Source organism: Halichoerus grypus, chromosome 4 (assembly GCF_964656455.1).
Source record: "Halichoerus grypus chromosome 4, mHalGry1.hap1.1, whole genome shotgun sequence".
NCBI lineage: Eukaryota > Metazoa > Chordata > Mammalia > Carnivora > Phocidae > Halichoerus > Halichoerus grypus.
In genome coordinates this window covers 186,746,283-186,763,680 of record NC_135715.1, presented here as the reverse complement: position 1 = coordinate 186,763,680, position 17,398 = coordinate 186,746,283, and the positions used below count along the sequence as shown (strand labels likewise).

The following is a 17,398-nucleotide window of genomic DNA, read 5'->3' as shown; positions in this document are numbered from 1 at the left end:
TTGGGGGAAAAGCTTTCAGTCTTCCACAACTGAGAATAATCTTAGCTGTGGGTTTTTCATAAATGCCCTTAATCATACTGATGAAGGTCCCTGAGTTCTCAATTCACGGAGGTCCGTGAGGTCTCAGTTCACTGAGTTTCATCAAGAAAGGTGACAAATTTTGTCAAATACTTTTTCTGTATCAACTGAGATGCTAAAGTGGTTTTTTCTTCACTCTATTAAGTGGTTTATTACAATGATTTTCTTATGTTGCACGACCCCTGCATTCTGGGGATAAATCCCAGTTGGTCACGGTGCATAAACTTTTTAATTTGCTATTGGATTCAGTCTGTATTACTATATTTTCACAACTAGAGATACACAAGGGAAACAGACTGCAATAAAACATACTAAACGTTAACAAGTAATTATCTCTACATGGTGAGTTTATGGGTGAGATTCTCTCCTATACACCTTTCTGTATTTCCTACAATAAATATAAGTATTTTTCTTTATTTTAAAGATTTATTTATTTGAGGTTCGCCTGGGTGGCTCAGATGGTTAAGCATCTGCCTTCAGCTCAGGTCATAATCCCAGGACCTTGGGATCAAGCCCCACGTCCAGCTCTCTGCTCAGTGGGGAGCCTGCTTCTGCCTGCCACTCTGCCTGTTTGTGCTCTGTCAGATAAATAAAGTCTTTAAAAAAATTTTATTTGAGAGAGAGAGAGCATAAGTGGGAGGGGCAGAGGGAGAGGGAGAGAGAATCTCAAGCGGACTCTACACTGAGTGTGGAGCCCAATGCAGAGCTCGATCCCAGGACCCTGAGATCATGACAACCTGAACCAAAATCAAGAGTCAGCCACTTAAACAACTGCGTGACCCAGGTGCCCCTGAGTACCTTTCATTAAAAATAATAGTAAGATTTTATTGATGTTAAGGAAAATATAGAGAAATTGTAAAATCAACATGAAAGTCAAACAATCCAGTAAAACAATGGACAAAGGACATAAAGAAATCAAAAACCATAATGGCAATAAGGATATGAAAAGGTGCTCAAGCTGCCAGTGACTAGTGAAATACAAAAAAACAACTATCACCACCACTGTTTTGGCCAAACTGTAAAAACCAAGAGCTGGAGGGTTGCATAAAAATAAGACCTCTCATAGTGGCTGGTAAGAGTGCAAAATGGCTTAAGTCACTATAGAAACAAATGTAGCAATACCCACATTACATTACCCATATCTGTGAGTTTAAAAAAACACAAAGAACCAGGTGCCTGGGTGGCTCAGTTGATTGAGCCTCTATCTCTTGGTTTTAGCTCAGGTTGTGATCTCAGCGTCCTGGGATCAAGCCCCATGTCGGGCTCAGTGTGGGGTCTGCTCAAAATTCTCTCTCCCTCTCCTTCTACCCCTCCCCACACTTGCACATTCTCTCTCTAAAATAAATAAAATCTTGGGGCGCCTGGGTGGCTCAGTCGTTAAGCGTCTGCCTTCGGCTCAGGTCATGATCCCAGGGTCCAGGGATCGAGCCCCGCATCGGGCTCCCTGCTCCGCAGGAAGCCTGCTTCTCCCTCTCCCACTCCCCCTGCTTGTGTTCCCTCTCTCGCTGTGTCTCTCTCCGTCAAATAAATAAATAAAATTTTAAAAAATAAATTCATTAAATAAAATAAATAAAATCTTAAAAAAAAAAATACAAAGAACCAAATCCAACAATTCCAATTTTAAAACACAGGTTTGGGGCGCCTGGGTGGCTCAGTTGGTTAAGCAACTGCCTTCGGCTCAGGTCATGATCCTGGAGTCCCGGGATCGAGTCCCGCATCAGGCTCCCTACTCAGCAGGGAGTCTGCTTCTCCCTCTGACCCTCCCCCGTCTCATGCTCTCTCTCTCTATCTCATTCTCTCAAATAAATAAATAAAATCTTTAAAAAAAAAAAAAACACACAGGTTCTAAGAATGATTACTGCAGCATAATTTGCAACAGGAAAATTTCAAAACAACCTAAATATATAGCCAGAGGAAACTGGAAAATCTGTGGATTTTCTCACATATGGAATACTATACAGCAGGAATGAACAAACTAAAGCTATGCGTATCAACATAATAAATCTAAAAACCACTATTGAGGGACACCTGGGTGGCTCACTTGGTTGAGCTCTGCCTTCAGCTCAGGTCATGATCCCAGGGTCCTGGGATCGAGTCCCACATCAGGCTCCCTGCTCAGCAGGGAACCTGCTTCTCCCTCGGCCTGCCGCTCCCCCTGCGTGTGCACGCACATGCTTTCTCTCTCATTCTCTCTGACAAATAAATAAATCTTTAAAAAAAATAAAATAAAAAATAAAAATCATTATTGAAAGAAAAAAGCAAGCTACAGAATAAAAACTACAGTATGCCATCTTCAATATAATATTCATAACCCTATAAGGGCACATGGATGGCTCAGCAAGTGACTCTCCATCTCAGGGTTGTAGATTCAAGCCTCATGTTGTGTGTAGTGTTACTTAAAAATAAAATCTTTAGGGGCGCCTGGGTGGCTCAGTCGTTGGGCGTCTGCCTTCAGCTCAGGTCATGATCCCGGGGTCCTGGGATCGAGCCACACACTGGGCTCCCTGCTCGGTGGGAAGCCTGCTTCTCCCCCTTCAGCTCCCCCTGCTTGTGTTCCCTCTCTCGCTATGTCTCTGTCAAATAAATAAAATCTTTAAAAAATAAAAAAAAATAAAATAAAATCTTTAGGGGCACATGCCTGGCTCAGCCAGTAGAGCATGTGACTCTTGATCCCAGGGTTGTAGGCTCAAGTCCCACACTGGATATAGAGATGACTCAAAAAAATAAAATCTTTAAAAAATAACAATGATAAAATAAAATCTTTTAAAAAACTGATAACCCTATAAAATGAAACTTTTAAGGCATATGGATACACAAACATGTAATGAAAATATTAAACACAAATGAGAAAAATAATACAATTCAAAGTAATCTCTGGGAAGGAAAGAAGGGAAGGGTACACCCACAGTATGAGAAATCTTATTTCTTAAAACAAAAAAACCCATAAATACGTAGTAATTTTAAGATTTATATGTCTCAATTATAAATATACTGGGATTGGTAATAACATTCTCTATACCTGTCTATTTGAAAGACTTCATAGTAAAAATATTTTTAAGAAAATTTAAACCAAAACATTGCCATACGTCAAATCTATTTGAAAAGGAAATTGGCAAATTATGAAAAGGGACTTTTCAGCCATCACTGGAGGCAGTGCCCTCTCTTTCTTGTATGCTTTTTATACCAATAAATACCTCTGGCAATGAAAATATCTGCTGATGATCTTAGATGATACTGAGTTTCATGAATAAAGACAGAACTAGCCTGGTTCAGAAGAAATCATAAACAAAACAAAAACTGTTTATGACACTATGGCGATGAAAATCACAAGAGATTAATATCACACCTTTCTTAGACCTTAACACAGTTGTAATAGAGATCTTCTAATAAGCGTCTCTTTCTTAATAGAGTGACTTCCTCATGCAAAATATGGCAAGAGGGTTTTCACAAAAAGTAGTGATGAAATGTTCTAGAATTAGACAGTTGTGACGGTTATACAACTCATGGTTATACAACCCACCAAACTGTATACTTTAAAAGAGTGAATTTTATGACATGAATTATGTCTCAAGAAAACCGTTTTAAAAAACAACGAGCAATGGGGGCGCCTGGGTGGCTCAGATGGTTAAGCGTCTGCCTTCGGCTCAGGTCATGATCCCAGGGTCCTGGGATCGAGTCCCACATCGGGCTCCCTGCTAGGCGGGGAGCCTGCTTCTCCCTCTGCCTCTGCCTTTCTCTCTCTCTCTTTCATGAATAAATAAATAAAAAAAACATTAAAATAAATAAATAAATAAATAAATAAATAAATAAAAACAATGAGCAATGATGATTCTTCATTTAAAATGGCATTCCACGGGCGCCTGGTGGCTCAGTCGGTTGAGCATCGAACTCTTGGTTACAGCTCAGGTCATGATCTCACAGTCACAGGATGGAGCCCCACGCCAGGCTCCATGCTCAGCACAGAGTCTGCTTGGGATTCTCTCCCTCTCCTTCTGCCCCTCCCCACTCTCGTGCACATACACTCTCTCTCTTTAAAATAAATAAATAAGTAAATCTTTAAAAAAATAAATGAATCAAAAAAGTGGCATTCCAACATTCCAACAAAGTTCTTATTTTTCCATCTTACTACAATTACCGTAAGTTCCTTGAAATCAGAAACTCCTATTTATCTTTGGAAAGAGCACACCATAAATAAAGACAACACAAAATCTACCTCCCAGCTGAAAATCTAACTTTCTCACAATATGATAAACAAAAATTGGTGACAGAAGAGCACATTTTTAAACATATTTTGAGCTGAAGATCTATATTTTTTTCCCTTAGTGGTAGAATGCATTGGTAAGCACGACCAAGTGAGATTTATTCCTGGGCTGCGAGGGTAGTTCAATATCCGCAAATCAATGTGATAAACTACATTACTAAAAGAAAGGACAAGAACCATATGATCATCTCAATAAATGCAGAAAAAGCATTTGACAAAGTACAGCATCCTTTCTTGATGAAAACAGTGTAGGGATAGAGGGAACATAACTCAATATCATAAAAGCCACATATGAAAAGCCCACAGCAAGTATCATTCTCAATGAGGAAAAACTGAGAGCTTTTCCTCTAAGGTCAGGAACGTGGCAGGGATGTCCACTATCGCCACTGTTGTTCAACATAGTATAGAAGTGGGGCGCCTGGGTGGCTCAGTCGTTGAGCGTCTGCCTTCAGCTCAGGTCATGATCTCACAGTCCTGGGATCGAGCCCCACATCGGGCTCCCTGCTCCGCGGGAAGCCTGCTTCTCCCTCTCCCACTCCCCCGCTTGTGTTCCCTCTTTAGCTGTCTCTCTCTCTGCCAAATAAATAAATAAAATCTTAAAAAAAAAAAAAATAGAAGTCCTACCCTCAACAATCAAGACAACAAAAAGAAATAAAAGGCATCTGAATCGGCAAAGAAGTCATCAAACTCTCACTCTTTGCAGATGACGTGAAACTCTTATGTGGAAAACTCGAAAACTCCACCCCAAAATTGCTAGAGCTCGTACAGGAATTCTGCAAAGTGGCAGGATATAAAATCAATGTGCAGAAATCAGTTGCATTTCTATACAACAACAAGACAGAAGAAAGAGAAATTAAGGGGTCGATCCCATTTACAATTGCACCGAAAACCATAAGATACTTAGGAGTAAACCTAACCAAGAGGTAAAGGATTTGTACTCAGAAAACTACAGAATACTCATGAAAGAAATTGAGGAAGACACAAACAAATGGAAAAACGTTCCATGCTCATGGACTGGAAGACAAATATTGTGAAAATGTCTATGCTACCTAGAGTAATCTACACATTCAATGCAAACCATATTAAAATACCATCAACTTTTTTCACAGAACTGGAACAAATAATCCTAAAATTATGTATGGAACCAGAAAAGACCCCGAATAGCAAAAGGAATATTGAAAAAGAAAACCAAAACTGGTAGCATCACAATTTCGGACTTCAATCTCTACTATAAAGCTGTAATCATCAAGACAGTACAGTACTGGCACAAAAAAAGACACATAGATCAATGGAACAGAAGAGAGAATCCAGAAAGGACCCTCAAATCTATGGTCAACTAATCTTCGACAAAGCAGGAAAGAATGTCCAATGGAAAAAAGACGGTCTCTTTAACAAATGGTGTTGAGACAATTGGACAGCCACATGCAGAAGAATGAAACTGGACCACTTCCTTACACCATACACAAAAGTAGACTCAAAATGGATGAAAGACCTAAATGTGAGACAGGAATCCATCAAAATCCTAGAGGAGAACACAGGCAGCAACCTCTTCGACCTCGACCACAGCAACTTCTTGCTAGACAGGTCTCCAAAGGCAAGGGAAACAAAGGCAAAAATGAACTATTGGGACTTCGTCAAGACAAAAAGCTTTTGCAGAGCAAAGGAAACAGTCGACAAAACCAAAAGACAACCGACAGATGGGAGAAGATATTTGCAAATGACTTATCAGGTAAAGGGCTAGTATCCAAAATCTATAAAGAACTGGGCAAACTCAACACCCAAAGAACAAATAATCCAGTCAAGAAATGGGCAGAGGACATGAACATACATTTCTGCAAAGACCACATCCAAATGGCCAACAGACACATGAAAAAGTGCTCAACATCACTCGGCATCAGGGAAATCCAAATCAAAACCTCTATGAGATACCACCTTACACCAGTCAGGATGGCTAAAATGAACAAGTCAGGAAAACGACAGATGTTGGCGAGGATGCGGAAAAAGGGGAACCCTCCTTCACTGTTGGTGGGAATGCAAGCTGGTCCAGCCACTCTGGAAAACAGTATGGAGGTTCCACAAGAAGTTAAAAATAGAGCTACCCTATGACCCAGCAATTGCACTACTGGGTATTTACTTCAAAGATACAAATGTAGTGATCCGAAGGGGCACCTGCACCCCAATGTTTATAGCAGCAATGTCCACAATAGACAAAGTATGGAAAGAGCCCAGATGTCCATCAATAGATGGATGAAGAAGATGTGGTATATGTATGTGTGTGTGTGTATATATATATATACATATACACAATGGAATACTACTTGGCCATCAAAAAAAAAAAAAAATCTTGCATTTGCAACGACGTGGATGGGGAACTAGAGTGTATTGTGCTAACCAAAATAAGTCAATCAGAGAAAGACAATCATATGATCTCACTCATATGTGGAATTTAAGAAACAAAACAGGATCATAGGGGACGAGAGGAAAAAATAAAACAAGACCAAGTCAGAGAGGGAAACAAACCATGAGACTCTTTATCACAGGAAACAAACTGAGGGTTGCCTGGGGGTGGGGGGGGATGGGGTAACTGGGTGATGGACATTAAGGAGGACACATGATGTAATGAGCACTGGGTATTATATACGACTAATGAATCACTGAACTCTACCTCTGAAACTAGTAATACATCATGTTAATTCAATTTAAATTAAAAAAAAAAAAAAGAATGGGGGCGCCTGGGTGTCTTAGTTGGTTAAGCAACTGCCTTTGGCTCAGGTCATGATCCCAGGGTTCTGGGATCAAGCCCACATTGGGCTCCCTGCTGAACAGGGATCCTGCTTCTCCCTCTCCCTGCCGCTCCCCCACTGCTTGTGCTCTCTCTTTCTCTGTCAAATAAATAAATAAAATCTTAAAAAAAAAAAAAATGCATTGGTGAGAATTCAGGTTACCAATTACTTCTGAAAAACCAATTTTTCTGAAAAGGCCCTACCTCCCAAAAATACCTATCTACTCAAATAAATTATAAGGGATGGTTCCCATTGTCCTTAAGGAATCTAGACACATTTCCTTACCTCTATATAATACTCAAAAAGCTTCAGAACTAAAGCAGATTCTCATCAACTCAAGACAGGCATCCACACTTTCAAGTAAACAGAAAGAAGAAAGCAGACCTGTGGGGATGGAGGGCCTTAGGGCCTAAATAGTAACTTCCTATTCTCATGACTTGGTGGAAAGGAACAAGGGTTTGACCAAGGCTCAAAGATAGGCACAAACCTGTTCTTCTTCTGTAAAGGGTACAAGAGCCAACGGAGGCAGGGGCTCCTCCTGTAGGATAGGCAGAAATTCTTTATCCAGCAGGTCTGAAGGTATCTGTGCGACCAAATACATGACCATGAAATTAATACTATCCCTCCAATTACAAAAATTATAAACCAAGAAAAAACACTCTTTAGTCTATATCTTGGTGATTATTATAAATATGGAGTAAAGCTTATTCAACCACAATTACCTTTAGTAGTACTTACATACTCTGAGAGGGTCAAATATTAAAAACCCCAGGCACCTTCCTCTTCCTCCCATCAGACCACCACTTTCAGATTTGATATACAGCACTAACTCTGGTATTCCAGAGTACAGAGTGGAAGATTAAATCCTCACGTTTAACTAAAGGCACAAGGTACTAAAGAGAGTTTCATAAACAATTTTATCTGTCCTTAGCAACCATCATTAAAATTTGAGATCCCCAATCCATTAATAAAAGTAAAAACAAAGTATATTTTAAAAATACAAAATACCTCTCACTAGTCAGACAGTAAGTGTACTTTACACTGTTTGGGTTTTGATCATTTATAAATGACACAAATATGATATATTTTAAGATGTTCTCTCAACTAAAAATTGTATATATTTAATAAAAAAAGGGAATGAAGAAGAGAAAGCTCCTCTTCTAACTTCTAACTGAAGAGTAAAAGGTGCAACAAAGAGTCTTCCATTCTCAGCCATCAAATTGGGATAGAAATAGACATGAAGGAGGCATTAAGAGGAAATTAAAGTAGTAAGTGCTGACTATTCTCCTGTTTCCATAAAGCTTTCTACTCCTGTAACAAAATCCTAGGTTTTATCTAAAAAATACGGAGCTCCTTACACTTAGAAGATGCTCTGTCAATGACTGCAGGTTTCAAAGCAGGAAAAAAGACAAAAACCATGGGTACTTCACCTATCAATACATCATTGTGCATACCCTGAAATCACATTCATAATTCTCAACTGTTTACTTTTCTCTTACCTTGTTATCTTTAAGGAAAAGTGCTAACATTTCTTCTCGACCATAACGATAGTCTGCTAATTTATACTTCGGCAAAGCTGGAGAAAGAGGAGGGGACGTGACACTCCCACCACTGGACAGAGCTCGGAGCCTAGAATAGGAGAGACATAAAATATAAAATTGAAGTGTCAAATATTCTGGCACTAAGAACTTTTATTTTTATACACTATGAAAGTGTTCATTTTAGTTCTTTAAAGGAACAGAAAGAAATCCCATTTTCTCAAGGTATCCAAGATTTTAGCTTTAACATAACCTGTTGTCACAGCACATTAAGAGAGCAGTTCATTGAAAAATAACTAGACGACCATGTGGCAACTCCTTACTTAAAAGGTTATCATGGCATGTCCCTGAGAAGTCTGGGGGTAAAGAGGTGACACTTTTTCAAAATCATAAAAGGATTAAACATGATTAAAACAAAGGTGAAATATCACCTTATACCTATTAGATTAATAAGAATTAATAAATCTGACAATACCACTTAATAAATCTGGAATACCAGTTGTTGGTAAGGATGTAAAACAATGGAAACTTTCAAGTAGTATCTGTGGGATTACAATGGGAACCACCACTTCAAAGAATGATCTGCTAACATTTAATAAAACATCAATATTTGTTAAATAAGTATGCTTATATAAAAGAAAAAGGGAAACATAGAGGCTTATAAAAAAGATATACATGTAAACCTGCAAATTTATACTGTTTAAGAACACAGATAAAATGTAGCAAAAGTATAAAAACAAACATGAACAGACAAAAACAAAATTCAAGAGAAGGTTCTATCTGCAAAGGGAAGGAGATTGTATAAAGGCTGTCTTAATTATACCTGCAATGACTTATTTTCTCAACCATGCTGTATAGAAATGTTTGTTACAATTTTATACTTTTATATGCCTATAGTATTTCATGGTTCATTTTTACTGAAAGCAATTAATGATCAGTATATTGAATTTGAAAATGCAGTGAAGAGTTAAAATACAAGAAAAAAAATTTTAAGCCATATTTACTTCTAGGAAAAAATAAAAATATACTCCAAGAGGAATGGAACTGGGGAAAGAGGAACATTTATAAGATTCTTTCATTTAGAGAAAAAAAAAATTGGGGGAACCTCAGCAAAAAATGGCAAAAATAAGATCCCACTGAAGCTGTGTCAAACAGCAAGTAGCAAAACTACTATCAGCAGTAGCTCATTATCTGAGGACTGCCTGAAGTTCTATAAAGTAATTAAGTATCAAGGGTAAAGGGGACCAAGGTACTTTACTTCAGTAGCTTAGCCTAAAGGAAAATTCAACAGAAGCATTAAAATATATTCCCCAAATTGCTAAGCTTTATTCACATAAGCAAAAAAGAGAATGATCTACACATTTAAAAAAATATGAAGGAAAGCAGAACATTTCTTGCATGTTATTCAAAAGTTATATATGCATAAATATAAAAATGTGTTTACATGTACAATGTAATACCAAAAATAGAAGGGGACGTATTAATAAACTCAAGACTGTTACGGTATTTTTTCAATGTTTCTATCTTCTCTTTCTACTTACTTTAACATTTTATTTATGGACAATTTTGAACATATATAAGAGTACCAAGAATTACATAACAAACTCCCACATACCATACTCACCCAGCCCCCAAATCAATAACCCATGGTCAACCCTGCTCCTTCTACCACTCCATCTAACCCTCCTCTGATACTATTTTGAAGGAAATCATATGCTTTCAAAGATTTTTTGAAGGAAACTGTTTTCACGATTTTTGTGGGAAATTTTTGAAGGGAAGTTTTTCATCAGTAAATACTTCAGAATGTTCTCTCCAAAAGAATTTTTTCTAGTCTGGACTTTGCTGATTTTTATCTCTGTGATATAGCTTAACACGTTTCTCTGTTCTCTGCATTTCATGTACATTGGTGACAGGATGTAAAGACCTGATCAGCTTTGAAAAGACTTCTTCCACGTAGTGGTGTGTTATGCCATCAGGAAGCACATGCTGCCTGGTAGGTTTTTTGAGTCTAGCAGTCCCTGACGACCAATGCGACCAATGCATAGGTCCCTAAGTTCATTCACTAAGGTTACAAAGTGACTTTATTCTATCATTCCTTCATTAGCTCGAGTATTTCTACAAGGAGAAACTTCTCTCTTACACTATTTGGTATTGTTACCCAATAGTATAGTTCATATAGGAAAGAAAAAAGGTCTTGATTTTTTTTTTTAATGTTATGTTAGTCACCATACAATACATCATTGGTTTTTGATGTGATCTTGATTCTTTTAGTTTTCAAATTAGGGACTTGATTCACTAGCATCTTCCAATGGTAACAAATTTTTTTTTTTAAGATTTTATTTATTTGACAGAGACACAGTGAGAGAGGGAACACAAGCAGGGGGAGTGGGAGAGGGAGCAGCAGGCCTCCTGCTGAGCAGGGAGCCCGATGTGGGGCTCGATCCCAGGACCCTGGGATCATGACCTGAGCTGAAGGCAGATGCTTAATGACTGAGCCACCCAGGCGCCCCAACAAATTATTTTTAATTAAGGTATTTCACCATAATTATTATTAACAATATTCAAATCCTCACATTTTAAGTAGGCTGCACACCTAATGAGGGGCTTGAATTCACAACCCTGAGATCAAGAGTCACATGTTCCACTGACTAAGCCAGCCAGGTACCCCTCAAATTGTCTCTTTGACCAGTGGGAGACTCTTCAGGTTGGCTCCTAAATCCTTCTGACACAACCCTAGCAGTCTTTAACAGCTTTTTTTCTATCTGGTATGTCAATATGTTCCAGGCATAGCTTGTATTATTTCTTGCCTCAGACCTAGAATCAACCATTTCTCCAGGGAGCCTGATTCTCTTTAATGCATATTAAAAGCACAATCAGGGTGCTAGGAGTGCTTATTGCTATTAGGCTGGTCTTTTGTTTTCTTTCCAATTATTCTTAGACTTAGAGGTCATTTAGTCCAACTCCTGTAAGACAGGTTGGAACAACCAGGTAAGAAAACAATATACACATGAAAAAGTAATCTAACCACTGCTAAAGGACCTTCCAGGAAACTGCTTTCCATCAAATTCATGTAAAGTTGGGCATTTTCCTGAAAAAGTAGAATACCCACTGAGAACTGAGGCTGGGAATTTTACACATGAATTACCTCATTTCATTTAATTTCAGCTTCACAACAACCCTAATAACAGACGAGGGTTAAACAACTTGCCCACACTCACAGCCAGCAAAACAAAGACTCAAACCTAGGTTTTCATGACTAAAAAGATCAAAACCCAAAATTTTATTTAAAATAGGCAAGGTTTGGGATGCCTGAGTGGCTCAGTTGGTGAAGCGTCTGCCTTCGGCTCAGGTCATGATCCCAGGGTCCTGGGATTGAGTCCCAAGTCGGGCTCCTTGCTCAGTGGGGAGCCTGCTTCTCCCTCTGCCTGTGCTCGCTCTCAAATAAATAAAATAGTAAATAAATAAATAAATAAAAGCAAGGTTTATTTTGCCAAACATTAATCTTTTAAATTTTTTTTAAGTTTCATTTTATTTGTTTGAGAGAGAGAGAGAGCACAAGAGGGAGTAGGGTCAGAGGGAGAAGCAGACTCCCCACTGAGCGGGGAGCCGGACGTGGGACTTGATCCAGGGACTCTGGGATCATGACCCAAGCCAAAGGCAGTCGCTTAACCAACTCAGCCATCCAGGCACCCCTTGCCAAATATTAATTTAAAAATATATATTTTATCAGAAATTATTTTAGGGGTGCCTGAGTGGCTCAACAGATTGAGCATCCAACTCTTGATTTCAGCTCAGGTCATGATCTCAGGGTCATGCAACAAAGCCCCACATCGGGCTCCATGCTCAGCGGGGAGTCTGCTTAAAGTTCTTGTTCTCCCTCTCCCTTTGCCCCCTCCACTCATGCACTCTCTAAAATAAATAAATATTTTTTTAAAAAAGAAACTATGTTAAAGTATCTTTCTTTTACTAAACCAATATGCTTGTCAATAGTTCCTACCACTAGAGGGCACATCTAGATTGCTCTTCCAAGTGAAAATCATTCCAATACTGGCAAATAGTCACAATGTCTCTTTAGAGACTTTCCTTCTCCTGGCTCAACATTACTAATTTCTTTACCTGCTCCTCACAAGGTTTCAAATCCACTCACGACTCTGGTTCCCTTCCAATGGACCCTACTCCCACTGCCCAAGGACTGAATGTCCAATGTTGAGGACTGAGTATTTCTTATAAGCACCAGATCTATTAAGAATAACATAACTAGAGTGAATTCTCAAGAGATTCCTCCAGCTACTGTGAAGAGAACAGACCAACCAAGGCAAACTAAGAAAGTAGCCTGAGTAAGGGGAATTGTGCTCTACTCAATAATTGGCAAATCCTGTTCCAAGTCCCTCTCCACCTACAGATATTCGTAAAAGCTAAAAACATACCTGGGTAATATCCCTCCCTAAAAACCCACCAGTGATCTTTAACCTCTCTTGGATCTTGCTCCATACAACCCTCTCTTCTAGAAATTTAATCCCTCCCTATCTGCTTTCCCCTCAGTCTCTAAATATATCTAACAGTGATTTAAAACCCCTTTAATGCAGCATCCTCATCTTTCCTCTTCATTTCAGAAACATCTCCACATCCATACTTCCAGGCACTTCAAAACCCAGCGCAAAAAAGAAACAAAAAAACACACTGGCATAATCTGGCTTCTCCCCTACAACTCCACTGCTCCAGTAAAGTTCATCAATAACCTCACACAAATCCAAAGGACAATTTCCTATCTTCGTCACCTTCTTCTTTCTGGTCATACTGAGATCTGTTTAACACAAGAGGCCCAGTTCTAATATGAGTAGTAGTAACTGACGGGTAGCATTAGAGGACCTTCTAAAACCCCATGATACCCCAAAATCTTCACTTATTGTCCCAAATCCAAACTTCAGCTTATGAAAGCATTTGAAGTGTCAGTGTAGATGTGTGAAGCTGTAGGAGTCAAAAAACATTTCTGGGTAAGCTCCTGATTCTCAACTCCACTCTAACCTCTTCCCTAGAGTTTAAGGCTTCTATATACAATCACTTAGAGCCTCTCAGCTTTAGCTTTAATATGCCCCAAAGCCTACTCATCAGTTTATTCATCCCAACCCCCTTCATCACCTTAAGACAGGTAAAGACACTACTCAACCACTGGATTAAGAATCTGGGAATCATCCTTTACTCCTCACCTTCTACCATCTCCCATACCCAATTACCACATCATACCAGTTTTAGATCCTAAATCTCTCAAGCCATCCTGTGGATCAACTAACCCATTATTATCCACACTTTTCTTACCTGGACTGCTACAACAGCATCCTAAGTGATACAACTAGTCATCATTCATCCTCCACACTGCTACAAATATATTTCAAATGCAAACCTGAATAAAATGTTCCCTGATTAACAACTGTTCATTGGCACACAACGATCAAATAAAATCCAGAACTTCTTAACATAGAAAGGCTGCCTCCAAGCTCATCTCTCCCACACTTCACAGTATAGTAAAGATAAGGTCTCAGAATTCCTCTCTTAAACTTGCTGTTTCCCACCCCCTTGTCTTTACACACGCCTTTCCTGTTATCAGGAAAATTTTATTTTTTCAAGCCATTTTCACTTGCGGGGAGGGGAAGACTACTGGGGGAACAGAGAGGTTAAGTGGAAGGAGGAGAAGGAATAGATGAGTCAGAATGAAGAGAATGAGGAGTTGGAAAGAGAATGCAAAGGAGAAAGGAAGAGAGAGAGAAATCTTCAAGACCCTGGCTAGACACAAGTACCTGCTCAGCCCTCATGGAACTAACTGGCTGGTGGAAGAAAAAGCTAATAAACGGTCATACAAATGGACATACAGCTATTGAAGGATTTTGGAGAAAAACTTGACCCAATTTATATCTTAAGATTGCTCTGCCTGCTGAACAATGAGAAGAATGGAAGTCAGAAAACATCAGGCCACTCTTGCAATCAATCGTTTATGTCAGAGATGGTGGTGACTTATACTAGGGTGACAGCAATGCAGGTGGAGAGAAATGAACAGATTCAAGAGATATGCTGGAGATGAAACTGACAAGGCACTGTGATCGACTAGATGGAGAGATACAGAAGTAGAAGAAATAACCAGGATAACTCAAAGATTTTGGGATTGAGCAAATGGGCACACTGTGGTATTTAAGATTAAATAAAAGAAAAAATTTAAAACAGTAAAACTCAAGCTCAGTTTCAGATAAGTATGAAGGATGAGATGTTTATAGGCATCAAATAAGCACCTGAATATCCTATACTTCACTACACTTCCTTTACATGTTGACATTATAGTGAAATTATTTAGTGTCAGCTTCCCCACCACATAATTCAAAAGTAGGTACCATGTCCTTTCAACCTTGTTGCCTCAGCACCTAACACAAGACACAGAACGTAGGAGGTATGTGAGAAATGTTTTCTAAACAAATCTTAATATTCTCTTCTAAAATACACCCCTGGGGGGCGCCTGGTGGCTCAGTAGGTTAAGCATCTGCCTTCAGCTCAGGTCATGATCCCAGGGTCCTGGGATCAAGCCCTATGTCGGGCTCCCTGCAGCAAGGGAATCTGCTTCTCCCTCTCCATCTGCCCCTGCTCACGTGCGTGTGTGCTCACTCTTTCTCTCTCTCTCAAATAAAAATATTTTTTAAAAAATAAATAAAATACATCCCTGGATAATACCAAATTACTTATCCCTTCAGACCGCACTGATGTCTTCCACTCTTTTTGAAAACTGGGATGATTAATGCATCCCATTCTCCAAAACTTCTCTCATTTTCCCCACAAGCCCACAAAAATGATACCTAACCCAACAATGTCAGGTTTTCCTTCTTTGCCCTCATTTCTCCCCACCCCCATGAGACTTGAATGCCTTTGTCCAACATTTACTAAGTGCCTATGTTCAGTACACTAGGGTAAACAGTGGGCTTACCAAAATTGAGAAATACAGTGCCTTTCTTATGTTCTTTTCTGAGTAAGGTAAACACAGAGACACAACACAAAGATGTAACTATTTTCACACAGGTATAAACAAAGTGCTTTGGGGGAAACAAGTGCCTCACTTTCTTGCATGGAAAGACCTGGGAAAACCTCCTTACGACCACGGAGATGAGACAGAAGAAAACCTAAAGGAGATTCCTTGGCTCCTTCCCCATAAAGCCAGGTAACTATCTGCAATTATTTCCTGTATGATAAATTCCTTTATCATCTACATTTATCTATTTACAATCCTCAAAGTAAAAAAAAAAAAAAAAAATCCCCAAATAAAACAGTAATGAATTTGTTATTTTGGTTTTTTTTAAAATGTCTTTAGGTATACATACAAATATTTGCAGGAAAAGAAAAAATAAGAGGATACAAACCAAAATGTTCACAATGATTCTCTGGATGGTAGGATTAAGGATAACTTAGATACTTTCTTTTTCTTTTGTACTACCGTTTTCACCAAGGTTTTCTAGAATAAGCATGAATTGGGGCACCTGGGTGGCTCAGTTGGTTAAGCGACTGACTTCGGCTCAGGTCATGATCCCAGGGTCCTGGGATCGAGCCCCGCATTGGGCTCCCTGCTCCGCAGGAAGCCTGCTTCTCCCTCTCCCACCCCCCCCCTTGTGTTCCCTCTCTCGCTGTCTCTCTGTCAATTAAATAAATAAATAAAATCTTTTTTAAAAAAATAGAATAAGCATGAATTACTTTGTTGCCGAAAACAAAAAATTCCAAAAAAAAAAAAAAAATCCAAAAAACCTAAATCTACCACATTTAAAACAAAAAAATTTTTTTTTCTTAAGGTAGTACTTAGTGTTTTGTCAAGGGTGAAGTAAACAGGCAGGGGATGCGAATTAAATTCACACAACCCTTCTAGTGGTCAATCTATCCATACATCATCCAAAGTCTTAAAACTGCAATTTTTGATTTAATAATTCCACTTCCAAGGAATTATTCCAAAATAAATACTCAGCAATACCAACAAAACTGTTCAAGGATGTATACACATATTTATAATAGCAAAACATTAAAATGAGCTTTACTTTCCAACAACTCATTCACTCACTGAACAAATATTTATTGAGTACCTACTATAATGCAGGCACTGGAGATACAGCAGTGAACAAACTGTACAAAAATTGAGACCAAAGTACCTGCTCTCGGTGGAGCTCACAGTCTAGTGGGAGCTGGAGGATGGGATATAAATAATAGAGAGTGAGTAAAATAGTTGCCATATTCTATTTGGATATAGACCATTAAGAAAAAATTAAGCAGAGGAGAACAGGAAATAAGGAGAAGGTATTATATATAGAAAGCAGTAACATTTGAGTAGAGACTATTGTTTTATTCCTAGAAACTATTTACTCCTCCATTAAATCTATCACACATTTTTAAATTGCTTCAGTGATTATATAACACACATCTTTATTCTAAATATAGAGAGAAGCTAAGACCTAATGATTCCACAGACCTACCTTAAAAAGTCCATGTGTATGGTCATTCATGGTCTGTCTCTATCACAATTTTCTTTTTTTTTTTTTTAAGATTTTATTTATTTATTTGACAGAGAGAGAGAGAGCAGGAACACAAGCAGGGGGAGTGGGAGAGGGAGAAGCAGGCTTCCCGCCGAGCAGGGAGCTCGATGCGGGGCTCGATCCCAGGACCCTGGGATCATGACCTGAGCCGAAGGCAGACGCTTAACGACTGAGCCACTCAGGCGCCCC

At 38.9% G+C, this 17,398-nt stretch overlaps 1 protein-coding gene across 9 annotated transcripts in view; it reads right to left on the bottom strand.

Annotated features, from left to right (window-relative positions):
• The window catches only part of GIGYF2 (GRB10 interacting GYF protein 2), a 146,869-nt gene that overhangs the window by 100,937 nt on the left and 28,534 nt on the right, over positions 1 to 17,398 (bottom strand). For all 9 annotated transcript variants that reach the window (XR_013447430.1, XR_013447431.1, XM_078071460.1 and 6 more), the window contains 2 exons: positions 8,622 to 8,751; positions 7,610 to 7,705 (listed from right to left, as the gene is read on the bottom strand). Coding sequence is in view for 7 of the 9 variants with exons in the window: in XM_078071460.1 (XP_077927586.1) it covers positions 7,610 to 7,705; positions 8,622 to 8,751 (226 nt within the window). In the remaining 2 variants the exon portion in view is untranslated. The remainder of the gene's footprint in view (positions 1 to 7,609; positions 7,706 to 8,621; positions 8,752 to 17,398) is intronic.